This window comes from Dermacentor albipictus, chromosome 7, assembly GCF_038994185.2.
Source record: "Dermacentor albipictus isolate Rhodes 1998 colony chromosome 7, USDA_Dalb.pri_finalv2, whole genome shotgun sequence".
NCBI lineage: Eukaryota > Metazoa > Arthropoda > Arachnida > Ixodida > Ixodidae > Dermacentor > Dermacentor albipictus.
This window is the reverse complement of record NC_091827.1, coordinates 60,613,865-60,628,877: the sequence shown is the minus strand read 5'-3', so window position 1 is coordinate 60,628,877 and position 15,013 is coordinate 60,613,865. Positions and strand designations below refer to the sequence as shown.

Here is a 15,013-nt window from a genome sequence, read left to right as displayed (position 1 = left end):
AGTACTCCGGTAGACGAACGCCCAGTGCGTGAATCCAGTATCGGATTCGGTTTCAGTCAAAACAATTCTAGAGTCGCTGTCCACTCCGCTACGATCTGTCTTATAAGCATCAAGGTTCTGTCCCGTAATACCTCAAAATTTTAAGCGTGGATTACGCAAGAAGCCGAGCACCAGCGTGTACTCGTTTTGAGTAGCGAGGTAATGCGACGCAAAGCTGTTGAATTAAGTCATCTTCAATGGGCTCCACACATTATTTTAATTATTTATTTCCGCTAAAAAAAGCAAGCAAGCAAGCAATGCAAAAGAAAAGCGATTACTGAATTATATTTTTAATCGTTTAAAACCAAAGTCGGAATGCAACATAATCTTTACGAGTAGCTTGTACAAAGCGTCTGCTATAATAGGAAACCACTCGGACCACGTCATTCTGACAGCGCGCTCCATTTCACATATTTCTTTTGTTACTGCATGGTCTACGGTGTACTAAGGATACACGTGACTGATGCAGAAATGCGCTATCAGAAGAAGACAACAAACGAAAGAAACAGTAGCCGGCGCACTAGAGCGTGTTTTCGCTAGAGCCGCGCAGACAACGGTGCCACCCTATCCCTTGGGCATTTGAGCCTGCCGATAAAAGAAGTCCCTGAATCCCTTGACCCGTTCGAAAGGTCCCCCTGTGAGGCATGTCCTCGTGGTGTCCGTCAGGTGCACGTCCCAGAGGAACCACGAAAGGTTGACGCGTGTATCAGGCCTCTCCATGATGATCTTGGCCTGGGGAAACGAAATAGGTGGGCGTAGGTTTAGCGCACACACTTGCAGCCAGGCTGTAGTTCCCGCGACTCTCAATTTGTTGCGCTTGAGCGAACGCGCTATTGGTGACTCAGCTGTTCGCAAATACGTCACAACATAACAAGCGATAGGAAGTCAATCGCCACCTGTTTATTGCCATATGCACGCTTAATATATTCAAAAAGAAAAACATGTGATCATGAGCAAGTGAAGAAAATAGAGCCTTCGATTTCTCTGTTTGTTTAAATCATTGTGCACTGTTCTAAGTGATTTAATTTATGAACCACTTTATAGAACAAACAAGACATGTTAGGAAATAAATTTTTTGTTAGTGTGTCTTGTTAGGAAGCCAACTTTAAATGTTATCTGAGTGTTTAAAGCCGTGAAATGTTATTTTCAAGTTTTTTTGGCTAAATGGCGTTTCTTTAGAATATGTTACATTTTCTTCTCCCACCAATAGTCGCACTTACAAATTACTATAGCCTGTGTTGGTGAGGCATTCACGCAGGTCTACCGCTGGCCTGTGAAACAATATGAACGCGGTATTATTGTATGTTATCAGCAGAGACCTTGGCATCAGATGCTTTCGTATACTCTCTCCTAACAGCCGCAAGCCTCAGCCCACAAGCTGCAGTCGACCTAAAGGCAGGTGACTATGAGCCAGGTCTCACGTGGCATCATTACCGTGCTTTCAGCTGATACTATCACTTGAAATCATCAGTAAGATATGAAGTAGGTTTCCTAGAGCGTAATGAGTCACCTTCTCTGTCATGTAGTGCAGCGTGTCGTGGGACTGGAATATTTTTTTGCCAAGTAACTTGATTGACTCCGGTTTGTTCAAGCCGATGACTGTCTTCTCGAGGCTGAGGTCAGCTGAGTCGGCCTGGCATGCCTGCAAAAATGCAACCCGCAGACATGGGGAAACAATATCAGGAAATATCGCACGCCGTGGTCGGTCATGATTGCCGATTGCTTGCTTAAATTGTAGAATCTAAATGGATCAGGCGTGGGCCTCCCAAGGAGCACATATATATATATATATATATATATTGTGACGTCACAGTGCAGGGCCGACCGTTATTCAGTCTGACGGGCGCAGCAAAGGACCCTCGGCCCAGTCAACCGTGATGATGCGACTACCCACACGATGGAGAAGAGGAGCGCACACATGATGATTATAATGTACAGATGATGAAGAAGTACACAATAAATGCCCACGCTATTTCCCCCCCCGCGAGAGCCGCCATCCTAGCCGCAGCCTAGAGGTACAAAGAACTAGAGGTACGGGTGAAGAGCTTCATACGAAAAACGCGGACCACTTCGGTAGAGCGGCAACGGCACTCAGTTGTAAAAACAACAGGGATGACAGGATAATTAACGGGAGAAATCATTGCCAGGACCATGTTTCGGCCAATAAAGAGGGACTGAAACTTCTCGCACAACCCAGGAGTGCGAACTGGTGTCCATAGCAGCACTTCATCGCCAGGCTGGTAGGAAACAACGCGATGAGATGCGTCATAGTTATCCTTGCGATCCTGTTGTTTGGCTGTGGTGTTGAAGCGGGCACGCTGGCGACAATGGTCAAGACGGGAAACATATTCTTCGCATGAAGATGGAGATGAACTCACAAGGGCAGAAAAAAAAAACATCGAGAAAGGAACTGGGCGAACGGCCATAAACAAGGTAGAATTGCGAGTAACCGGTTGTGTGTTAAACGGTGGTGTTATACGCGAAGGTGGCGAATGGCAAAATTGCGTCCAAGTTTCTGTGATATGGTTGAATACAGGCGGCTATCATGTCAGAGAGCATACGATGAAACCGCTCAGTCAGGCCATTAGTGTGAGGATTGGAACTTGAAGTCTTGTGAGTTGCGCCAGAGGCTCGGAGCACTTCGCCTACCAGTTGGGAAAGAAATGTTGTTCCATGGTCGCTCAGATGGACAAGAGGGGTGCCGTGATGCAGGATTATGGCTTGAAGAATGAAGGTAGCAACTTTGGAAGAAGATGCAGAACTGACACAAGCTGTTTCGGCATCTCGCGTAAGGTGGTCGACGGCTGTAACTATCCATTGACTACCCAATGGTGTGATGGGAAGTGGCCCATACAGATCAATGCCAACAACCTCGAACGGTTCCGCAGGACACGAGAGCGGTAGTAGCTGGCCGGCAGTAGCTGATATTGGCCGCTTCCGATGCTCACAAATGACACAGGAAGAGACGTATCTCGCCCAGTGGTAAACAGGCCAGGCCTGTAGAAGCGGCCTCTTATGCGGTCGTAAATTTTCTGATGTCAAGGTGGCCCGCAGTCAAATCATCATGAAAGGCCTGAAGGACACGAGCACGAAGGCAGCGAGGCAGTGCGGGCACCCAGCGTTGTCCGTCAGGAAGGTGGCTATGTTGGTATAGCACGGAGTTTTGTAGCTTGAATTGTTTCAGCTGTCGACGGAGCCTGGCGTTAGACGGGCGCGAAGCTCCACGAAGGCGGTCTACAATACGTCAACAGTATGAATCGGTGAGTTGTTCTGACGAAAATGATTCATGGCCTTCCGAAGTGAGATGGTTAAGTGTGGCGAAGGAAAATATCGTCGTGGAAGAGACGTCAGGGATTGCGTCCCTGGAGGGGGTTGCGGAGTCATTGATGGGTGCGGCTGTAGGAAGTGGGCAGCGAGAAAGAACGTCTGGGTCTTGGTGCTTTTTACCAGACTTGCTGATGATCTCAAAGTCATATTCTTGCAGACAAAGAATCCAGAGACCAAGATATCCTTGAGTTCTTGAGTGTTGAAAGCCAAGATAAGGCATGATGGACCGTAACAATTGTAAAATGGCGGCAATGTAGATAAGGGCGAAACTGCTGGACGGACAGCTAGGTATTCCTGCTCGGTGATGGTATAGTTCTTCTCGGCAGGTGCGAGCACGTGGCTTGCATACGCAACGACTCTCTCACGCAAAGAGGTGTCTCGCTAGAAGAGAACAACACCAATTCCATGGCCGCTAGCAGCCGTGCGCAAGAATGTGGGTGCAGTCTCATCAAAATGACACAAGACAGCTTCACATGTGAAAGCGCCCTTCAGCTGGTCAAAGGCAGATTCACATTCCGGTGACGGAACGAAGGGAGCACCGGAAAGAATTAGGTTGTGTAAAGGAGCAGCTATAGAGCCGAAGTTGCGTATAAACTGGCGAAAATAGGAAGCGATGCGAAGGAAACTGTGTAGTTCTTTTGTCTTTTCTGGTCGAGGAAAGCAAAGCACCGCCAAAATTTGGTCGCGATCAGGGCGAATACCAGCCTAGCTCACAATGTGACCTAACACCTTGATCGTCTTACTTGCAAAACGGCACTTTTTGGTGTTGAGCTGAAGACCAGCATTGGCGAGTAACGTGAGAACCTCGTCCAGAGGTTGCAGGTGCTGGGTAAATGTCGATGAGAAAATAACAATATCATTCAGGTAGCGCAAGCATGTTTTCCACTTCAGGCCACGCAGAACAGTGTCAATCATGCGGTCAAAAGTTGCGGGAGTATTGCATAGGCCGAAGGGCATGACGTTGAACATGTAAAGGCCATCTGGGGTTGCAAACGCTGTCTTTTCATTGTCCTCTTCGTGCATCGAAATTTGCCAGTAACCTGAACGCAGATCAAGGCTGGAGAAGTACTCGGCACCTTACAGAGAATTGAGGGCATCGTCAATACGAGGTATAGGGCATACATCCTTGCGCGTAATCTTGTTGAGCGCTCGGTAATCGACAAAAAATCGCACGGAGCCGTCTTTCTTTCTGACCAAAACGATGGGAGACGACCAAGAGCTAGCAGAGGGTCGGATTATCTCACGTTGCAGCATGCCGGTGACGTTTTCCTCAATAATCTTGCGCTCGGCTAGAGACACCCGTTACGGCCGGTGACGTATGATGGATCTAACGTCAGTCTGAATGCAATGCGTTGTGACGGACGTATGGCCCAATGGCGAAGAATGGGCGTCGAATGAAGTCGCATGCCTCTTCAACAAACTAAGTAACTGTTGCCTCTGCGAGGGGGTCAAGTCGGGGCGGATTACGGCTGCAAGAGCTGAGGTAGAGGGAGAATGTCCAGCATAATTGATTTCATTAGTAGCCGCCTTAAGGGGAAGGACACACACAGGCTCGGTATCAAAAACGCAAGCCAAAGTGATGCCTTTAGGAAGGAGAATTTACTCGGGTGTGGTGTTTCTTGCGGCGAGAAGCGCATAATGATTGTTAAATCTAACTAGGCCTGATACAATGACTATCCCTTTAGCGAAACAACACGCAAATGGTAACACTAATGCATTTCCATGGTCGATGACGTCGGACGTGATGGTCAGAGTTTGCTGAGAGCCTGGAGGGAGCTCGGTATCTTCTGCATCGAGCAGACGAAGTGGCTGGTACTGTTCAACGCCAAACGAATAATCGGTGTCGGTCATATGCACGACACGTTGCCCACAACTCATAGCAGCAGAAGCAGAGGCAAGCAAAGCTATCCTAAAATGAGCTGGTCGGAGCATGGTGATCCCACAGCAAACTACATGCGTTGGTCAATGCCGTCGATCATTACACGCACAGTACAAAACACGAAAGGGCGGATAGAGTCCCCTTGAGCTGCAACCAGCATGGTCTATCCTAAGGCGCTGTAATTTTTCTGAGACGCTTGCGCAAATTAGCACGTCTAACTTATAAAGTGGCACTTGGGTCCTGCAAAGTTTCCACTTGCACAGGCTCAACGAACACAGACATCATATTACAAGGGCGCACTGGACGAATTGTAGTACTGTCGGTAAATCCCCTTTTTCCTCCGAAAACTGCATTACTTAGTTTTCCGGGTGACGGTCACAGGTGAACGTGGCAGGCCGGAGCGGTGACGAGGAGCGGCGGAAGGGCCAAGGGGAGCGGCGTCTGGTGCTGCGGTAAACATTCGATGTCTCAGTTGTTGCAGGTGGATATGTAGAACGGCGCGGAGGGGATGCATAACGCCGGTTTTGAGAAGGGTGCCGCACCATAATACGCATCACGTTCTCTCATGTCGTACCTGCAACGCTCATCTTGTTGGCGCTTGTGGCAAAAACGTGATATGTGGCCGCAAGAACTACAGTAATCGCATATACGGTGAGAAGGTCACCAAGGCGGGTTGTAGAGGCCGTTCGATACGCTGGAAGATAGTGCGGTCACATGGTGCGACGAAGGCTCAAGGGGCATTGAGGGGGCACTGGCTGGAGGAGCGACACCAACTGGCGCGTATGTCGGTAGAGACAACGTTGAACGGACGCTAGTTGGAGGCGTGGTAGCTACCTGGGCGTATGTTGGCAGGGGGCGAGGAGCCGTAGGGTCAACATGCGAAGAGCAAGTGATGGACGCGAGCTCCTCCTTGATGACGTCGCGCAACGCTGCACCAGAAGGCTGAGGAGGAAGGACAAACGGAGATGAAAAGCCAAGAAATTAAATTTCCTCGCGGATAATCGCCCGAATAATTACACGCAGGTCAGGGTCAGCCGTAGAACGGTGTTCGTAGTCCGGCTGCAAGCGTACGAACTCAGGCTAGTCGAGGCGCTGGCACGTCAAGACAATGTTAGCGACGGTAGCCGGGTTCCTGACGGCTAGCGCGTTGAGGGACACAGTCCCAATGCCTTTAAGAAAATGACGCACCCTGTCGGACTCAGCCATAGCATCACTGACACCGCGACAGAGTGCAAGCACCTCCTCGATATACGATGTGTGGGACTCACCGGAGTGTTTGCGAGCATCCAGAGTTTTCTTCGCAAGGGCGGAGCGAACCGCCGGTGTTCCAAGTAATTGCCGAAGCTGCCGCTTGAAGGTGGTCCAATTGGAGAAATCAATATCATGGTTGAAAAACCAGGTCTTCGCCACACCCGTCAGATAGAACGAGACCTGGCGGAGGTTGAGTGGGTTATCCGAATGATTAGCAGAGTTTATGCGCTCGTAATCGTTCAACCAGTCCTCAACATCTTCACCGCGAAGACCAGCGAACAGATGGGGATTCCGCTGGTGGCCACTGATGATCAGAGAAGGTTAGAGAGATGGTTACAGCGCCAGGCTGCTCGTCCTGCGACATGCTGGTGGACAGTCGGCACAAGCGGCGACCTGAACGAAGCTCCAGGGAGTATGCCAGACGTGCAGAGGACGGGAGACCAAGAAGCTCCTCCACCACTTGTGACGTCACAGTTAAGGGCGGACCTTCACTGAGCCTGAGACACGCAGCGAAGGACTCTTGGCCCAGTCCACTATGGTGATGCGACTAACCACGCGATGAAAACGAAGAGCAAACACATGATGATGATAATGTACAGCAGATGAAGCGCACAATGCCCTCAATATATATATATATATATATGTGTGTGTGTGTGTGTGTGTGTGTGTGTGTGTGTGTGTGCGTGTGTGTGTGTGTGTGTGCGTGTGTGTGTGTAAATCAGATGAAAAACCACTGGCCACAGGTGCGACGAACCCAAGTCTACGCTTGCCAATTCAGCTACAGAGGCACTGCTTTGGAATCTCCTTTCTGGTGTATTTATGTTTCTCTACAAAAAAAAAAGCCTTGGCAGTGTTAGCCAGTGCCACCACTCATGTCCCTGGCGGAGGATGTGGAGCACCCTTTCTGCCGCCAGCGTCACGTCTACGTGAACATTCTTGGGTTAAAGCGATAGGTCAATAAATTCACGCATGCTACCCGAAGGAAACGAAGCTGCCGGATATAGTGAGCAGGAAAGAAAGGAAATTGAGGGGGCCCAATGTTTAATAACATATCATAACAAGCCCAGAAACACACACCAAGGACAGCATGGGGTAACTCATCTGTAGCTGTTATTTGAAATAACTCAAATTATAAATAGATAGAAGCCATATATATATATATATATATATATATATATATATATATATATATATATATATATATATATATATATATATATATATATATATATATATATGGCTGAGGGAATCACGCTGGCCCCTGTAGCAAAATGAAGAAAAAGAGTACGGCGTACGTTCAATAAGCACAGTACCTTGCACTAAGTTGCACTGAAAAGCTGGTTCACTAGCCGGGACGTTAGTACAATATACTGTGCTTATGCAAGGTACGTGGTACTGTTTTTCTTCATTATGTATATATATTTGCATACATACTCCTTGACTGACTTCCCGCACTTCGCCCCCATATTCATTTCCCACTTCACTAATGCCAACACAGTAAAGACATGATGTTGCCACTCATTTAAAGGCGGGCAACCGAGATACTGCTGCAGTGAGAATTGCGACGTGCCTGGGAGTAGTCGCTGATGCCGAACAAAGTGCAGGGCTCGTACATGGCTTCGATGATGGGGTTGTACTCCTTCGTCAGGACGTAGTACGGCACGCCCATCTGGAAGGTGAACGCCACGACGATCGAGGGCCTCGCGAATGCCGCCTTGGCCATAACAGACGCCGCGTCCTGCGGATCCCCACCACCGGGTCAGCTTAGCCGCATGTATTCAAGTTACGCGAGCTACCGTCTAAGATTGTTTGTGTACAAAATATAAAAACTGGCGGCAATTAGAATGACTATCTTTTTTCTCTATCTTATGCTTGTTCTACAGTTCACAAAATATTTTCTTTAGACGGTGTTCATTCATCAAATTTACAAAAAGCAAGTGTTGTGACATCGTGTTTACTTTTGTATAGGATGAAGAAAAAGGTAACTCCGCAACTAACGGCAGCTTTGAGGGACTGCAGGCTAATCATAATTTTACTGCCGCAGTATGTGAGTTCAATCCATGAAACGAGCAAGATTTTCTTTTCCAAATGCCAACCTTCTTGCGGCAAGAAATGACACTTTTTTGCTTTGATCTCTTCTGTACTATTTCCGCTTCCCCTCAGAGCACAGCTGCCAATTGGACCATTAATTTTGATAATTATCTCTGCCTTTCATAAAATACTTGTTCTCTCTCACTATTGTCGAATATTTGTTAAAGCCAGATAGCATGTTACAATTGAGTCATTCGCGCAACCTCTGTTGTATAAGTTGTGCCACAGGAGGCATTGCTTCTTGCCTAAGGAAACTACTATCGAGCAAGCATCAAGAGAGTGTAATTTCATTCTTCGCACCACAACTTGGGGTCGTTGAATGACGGGTCCTGCTTTTCTGTGCAACCTCCAAGTTATACCTATGCATTCCGTGCGAACTACTGGCATGCGGAATTTTTGTTATTGTACAACTCCACCACATGGTAAAATACTACATAAACTTTATGTCCAACCTCCACATATAACGCACACACTCCTGCATCTCTCCGTGAAATAAGCAATGTTATCAGTGGTGGCATTCTTGTCTCTGTAATGTCATTGCTGTGACATAGCAGAATTATACGATTGCATTACAATTTTTTAGGGGTTCTCAATTACGAAAGCTTCCAATTATGAGCAGAGTCACAGATGGTGAAAGAAACAGTCACATTTTATTTATACCTTCCACGTACACAATTTAAGCTTCAACTTGCATAATATTGTTCGATTCGTGTGGAAAGACGAAGTTATTCGAAAATTATTCCGCAGGATCGAGACGCCGCATTCTGTGTGATAATATGAAGCCAGAAGAATATATACCCGCCGTGGTTGCTCAGTGGCTATGGTGTTGGGCTGCTGAGCACGAGGTCGCGGGATCGAATCCCGGCCACGGCGGCCGCATATCGATGGGGGCGAAATGCGAAAACACCCGTGTGCTTAGATTTAGGTGCACGTTAAAGAACCCCAGGTGGTCAAAATTTCCGGAGTCCTCCACTACGGCGTGCCTCATAATCAGAAAGTGGTTTTGGCACGTAAAACCCCAAATATTATTAGAAGAATATATGCTGTTGTAAGAAAACTATATTTAGCGTACAGGAGTCGCGCTGCAAAGAAATGGCAGCAGGCCACTTACGTAACGTTTGTTACGCATGTCGGGTGTTTCGTGAGTGTTATGGAAAGCCGTCGTGCGGAAAAAAACTACTCGCACAAGCGCCTGCATTTCACAAAGGCGCCATTGCCCGCACCACCCTGCATCATGTCGAGTAAACCCAATAGTCGTTTCACTCTCAAGCTGAACATTGCTGTACAATAGGTACTTTTTCGGTTGGGGGCACTCGCAGTGACGCCATTCCTGCGACTGTTCCTTGGTTTCTGGTTCATAAATGTGCAGCCAGGTTTCATCTCCGGTCACTCACCTATCCGAAAAATTCTTGGCGTCATCGAAATGGCCCACAATAGCTCTGGATGCCCCAACTAGTACCACTTTCTGCTCACTGTTCAAAGATTTTGGCACCCACTTGGCTGATAGCTTACGCATGCGCAGGATATTGGTAGTAATGAAACGAACGCGCTCTCGGCAGGTGTACAGTGACTGTGCTATCTTTTTGGTGGATATTCGCCTATGCTCAAGAATCAGCTTATGGACAGTATCGCTTGTGGCCGCGTCTGTTGAGGATGTGAGGCGCCCAGCGCGAAGTTCAACTTCGATGGTAAAATGCCCTGTCTTTGAGACGAGAAACCCAGGTCTTTACTGTGCTCCAGGAAGGACACTTCTCCCCTAATGTTTGTCATGCTTCAGTGCGAATGTCCTTTGCAGACTTTCAGTGGAGACAAAAAAAAAAAAAAATTCATCACGCCCCGTAACTCCACAGACGTGAAACTTGCGTGTGCCTCTGCCACCTCAGGTTCTATGTGAAATTAAAATAGGCACGAAAACAAGAAACATCTCTCATTTTCACCATCGCTTAACAAGATATCAAGCTTCTATATGGTGCCATGTTTATGTTCGAATTTTAAATGCAAGGTGGGAAAGCCAGGAACTTTTCAGCACCCCTTCGTACATGTCTTGCGTGTTCATCAGCGCTTATCACCTCCTGGTCAATTTCGCCATTCGCTTATCTCAAGCCGACCGTGCCAACAGATGGCTCCACGGCTGCGTTCTTGATCCTGGCGATAGTACAGTGTGGTCGCGACGATTAATAATTACGCCTCAAAATCACCGTGTCCGTTGGTCACACTAGGCACAAAAATTTAAGGAATATCTTCAGAGGACCATTGCCTTTGCTCGAAGGAAACATGGCGCGCGTGTGCATGAGGGATTAGACACTCGCACGCTCCGTTTATATAGCGTTGAAGAGCCCTTTCACTGACATGCTTACCAGAGTGGGAACGAAGCGGTTCGGGCTCTTCATGGCATTGACAGGAAGTGTGATGCACTCATGCCGGTCGCCCAGCGTCAGAAAACTGGTGATTATGACCAATATATCCAAGTCCTTCCTGTAGGCAGGAAGAAGTGTTGGACAGCACATGAAAAGGACAAGTGTATTCGAAATGAAAAAAAAGAAAGAACGAGACGAGAAAGAACGTCAGTGTTCTTATTAACTTAGCAGTTTATACACCAGAGCGGCTTGCATGAACAGTAACCGGTTGAAACTAGCGTATTTACAATGGCAGCTGGCGAATGATAGTATCGGCACTGTAAATGCATGAAGAGGAGAACAGAAAGAAGGAGAGAGAGGGGCTCTTACTTTCAACTATACTGCTGTGACAGGAATGACTGAACGCAAAAATAACCTGCATCAATTCCCGTTCAAGAACTCTTCATACGCTGCAGTGGTTCATAAATACCTAAATATAGTAGATGTTCAATTGCAAGCCGGCACCTATTAGGCAAGGGAAAAGAGAGCACATATATATATATATATATATATATATATATATATATATATATATATATATATATATATATGGTTACATAGAAAGACGCGGACAAAAAGCTATATAGAAGTATATTTACAAGGAAATACGCCGCACTTGGCCAAGAGGCAACAGCCCGCGCTAGCCTCTCATCATCGTCATCGTCTTCACACTGCTCGCCTTCTTGATCGCCAATACTCTTCCGTAGCAATATATATGGCTTTGTTACTTCTGTTTTCCATTCTCTAATTCGTGTCTGAATGCGATTTAACTGCTACTATGTTTAGGTATTCAGGAGCCACGTAGAAGGTAAAAGAGAGGTAACAAAGATATAAATACTTGTACAGAAGAAAATACCGATCATATTATTTATTATGCTGCGCTACCACTGTTCAAGTATAGCAGGGGCGTCGCAAAGATCAATTCAGCATGAGCATTATCGAAATGAGCAAGAAAAAGTTCACATTTTAAGGGAACTCTGAAGTCTATACAATTGAAGTCCCGCATTGTAAGTGAACAGAAAACAAATTCAAGTGAATGTGTTTGTACAAAGCAGGGCGATAGTGCATAACCATAGTCGAAATAAGTATATGTCTCGTTGGTAAGAGCTACAGTGATGAGGAGGAATCAAGTGCTTCTTTCTGAGTAAAGAGTACAAAAAATGGTATTTCAAATTAGTTTTTCGTGATTTCGGTAGTTATACACTATTTGACGGAACCATTAATTGCGGGAGATAGATACAGCAAACTTACATATAGAAACAAGCTTCACAGCTGTCATTTAGATACCCTCATATTTATAATTCTGGCGAGCTATAAGCGTGGACTTCATCGCTTTCATGTGTAATAATTGTAAGCCCCCATTTCGGCTTTTAATCTTCGCACTCGTCCGTTCATACGTTTCACTAGCCAAGTGTTCGGTTGGTCTCCGTCTGTATTTATTTTAACCTAAAGATAGTAGAACTGTGACGCTCGCGTTTGGGTATTGTATCTCTCGTTCTCTCGATAAACACAATTTCGCTTCAATTTAGTGAAGTCTTCGAGAGTCAAAGATTATTTTGTTAAAATCAGAACTTCAACAAGTGTACGACACTCGAAACGTTCATGAGAACAACTTATTTATTCAAGAGCAAGAGGGAGATATAATTTATGCCGAAATGGACAATTATTAGTTGAGCAGGTCATGTACTCCGTCATAGAAGAAAAAGACGCACTTTAAAATTCCTGGCGTTCTTTACCTAAACTGTACCCATGTATACCTATATTTTTCTTATAGTTTACCCATATATTTGGGGGAGAATGGTAGAAACGCCCGTGTTCCGTGCATTGGGGGCACGTTAAAGATTCCCTGGCGGTCATAATTATACCGGTGTCCTTCACTACGGCGTGCCTCATAATAAAATCGTGGTCGTGGCGCGTAATACCACAGAAGCCACCACCTATATTTTCCCCAATATGCCCTTAAATTGGGCGAGACGGTGTTCGTTTCTTCGAAGTTTGCGATGTATTGGACTCTATCAAAGTTATATTCACCGTAAATCAAACGTCCTGCGTGAAATCAATTTTTTCCTAAGAACTGGTTCTTTTAAACCGAGTTTTCACATATATGTATACCATTGCTATTAGTGACACGTTTAACTCACGACGCCAAGTTCGAGGCTGCGTATGTCAGAGACTTCCAGGCGTTCGTGGCGTTGTAGTAGCGGTAGCCGACTCCGACGAAGACCTTGTGCCTCTCCCGGTCGTCTTCTCCCAAGAGTCGTCGCAGTGCCTGAAGTTTTGAAAATCGGAGCTTTGTTGTCCTGACATGGCCAAAAGCAATCAAATCAATCTAAGTATACATGGTCTGTCTGGCTTTTTGTCTGTACCCACCAAACGTATTTGATGCTGAACTAAACTTTGATTGATTGATTGATTGATTGATTGATTGATTGATTGATTGATTGAAACCATTCCCAAAATGAAGCCTCCGCATTGCGAGCAATGTGCGTGCCAAGAAGCACAGTGACGTGAGTACGTGGGTACAAAACTCAATAACATGTAGTGAGCATTCATAGCGATGAAAGCAACTGCTCAAGATTCTATCTTTTACAGGATTATGGGTTAGCTGAATACGTTAGTACACGGATAAAATATCCGATCCCACAAATGCGCAAGAATAAATCAATTTGATACGAATACGCAAAAATCAGTCGCATATTTTTATAATGTGAACATTCGGAAGCCAAAATCATTACATAAACGTAATTTTGAAATGGCCCAATAGTCGCCAAACAAATAAATGGCGACAAACTAACATTTTGAACGATGATAGAGACGAGTTCCTTATACAATCATGCGGCATTGAATTCTACACAACGATTGCTAAGGTATAGCTACAATAAGAGTGCCGTGTTTGTTTTGTACTTAACTACTAGGGAGGCAGACCAGGCTTCGCCTGCAGGATACTCAGAGCATGCGCCAACCCATACAGAACCAATCATAATATTCGAGCGCTCAAATGCGACTATAGGAAACACATTTCCAAACAATTTTTGAGTAAGCGACACCGATTTTTATATTCATTTAAAAGAAAGCCTTACTTCAAGGAATCCCGTTTAAATGAACGAGGTTTGAGAAGTCGTTTTGGGCTAGGCGTCCACCTAGTTAGTTTTCATGGAGTTTCTTGGCATCGAAAGACAAAAGCTAAAATCTACCGTCTGCTGCGAGTACATCTTCTTTATTTAAGCTTGTGTTCTTTTACCAACTTTCCGAAAATAACTAATTATAAAAAAAGCGTCAAGTTTGCAACCCTGTAACTGCACAATAAACACAGATGTCAGCGAAACTATGATCATCATAAATTAAAACGCACGAAACTAATACATCTTACACCACTAGGAAATCAGCATCATTCACGAATACCACGTTCATTCCGTGAACAACGAAACAAGTCTGAGTAAATAACCAGAGTATCACATAGTGTATATGTCCCCTTTAAGGCGCTGTAATCGATGACGTTTATGGAGTCGGCGACATCGGCTTGTTTGTTTGTGTGTGTGTGTGTGTGTTGTGTGTGTGTGTGTTTGTGCGTGTGTGTGTGTGTGTGTGTGTGTGTGTGCGTGCGTGCGTGCGTGTGTGTGTGTGTGTGTGTGTGTGTGTGTGTGTGTGTGTGTGTGTGTGTGTGTGTGTGTGTGTGTGTGTGTGTGTTGCTATAAGAAGTCGATATTTCATTATTTTTGTTAGTCACTATTTGGTTTGAATGTTTTCTTCAAATCTCACTTAGTTACGAAATTTTATAAACGCGAGAGACCCCTCTAAAAATGCTTTTTATATGTAGATACATTTTTTAAATATTTCCTGAAATACCTTTCAGTCAAATCAATTCGCGACGGTTCGTCGGGAGTGCGCCTCTGCGTTTCATGCGTATCATTAATGGGGAGATTGGAATTAGCTTGAGCGAAAGCTTACTGCTCATTCCGGCTAAGTCGTATGGTGTTTTTAAAGATTAAAACAAGTCCCCTGGAACGCTTTGAGGGCTAGTAGCAACGAC

At 45.7% G+C, this 15,013-nt stretch overlaps 1 protein-coding gene across 1 annotated transcript in view; it reads right to left on the bottom strand.

Annotated features, from left to right (window-relative positions):
- Positions 1–344: 344 nt before the first annotated feature.
- Positions 345–15,013, bottom strand: part of LOC135904720 (uncharacterized) — a 39,310-nt gene continuing 24,641 nt past the window's right edge. Inside the window, exons 9-13 of the mRNA XM_065435647.2 lie at positions 13,125–13,252; positions 10,945–11,062; positions 8,067–8,234; positions 1,550–1,681; positions 345–771 (exon numbers count right to left, since the gene is read on the bottom strand). Coding sequence (XP_065291719.2) covers positions 604–771; positions 1,550–1,681; positions 8,067–8,234; positions 10,945–11,062; positions 13,125–13,252 — 714 coding nt within the window. The 3' untranslated portion in view covers positions 345–603. The remainder of the gene's footprint in view (positions 772–1,549; positions 1,682–8,066; positions 8,235–10,944; positions 11,063–13,124; positions 13,253–15,013) is intronic.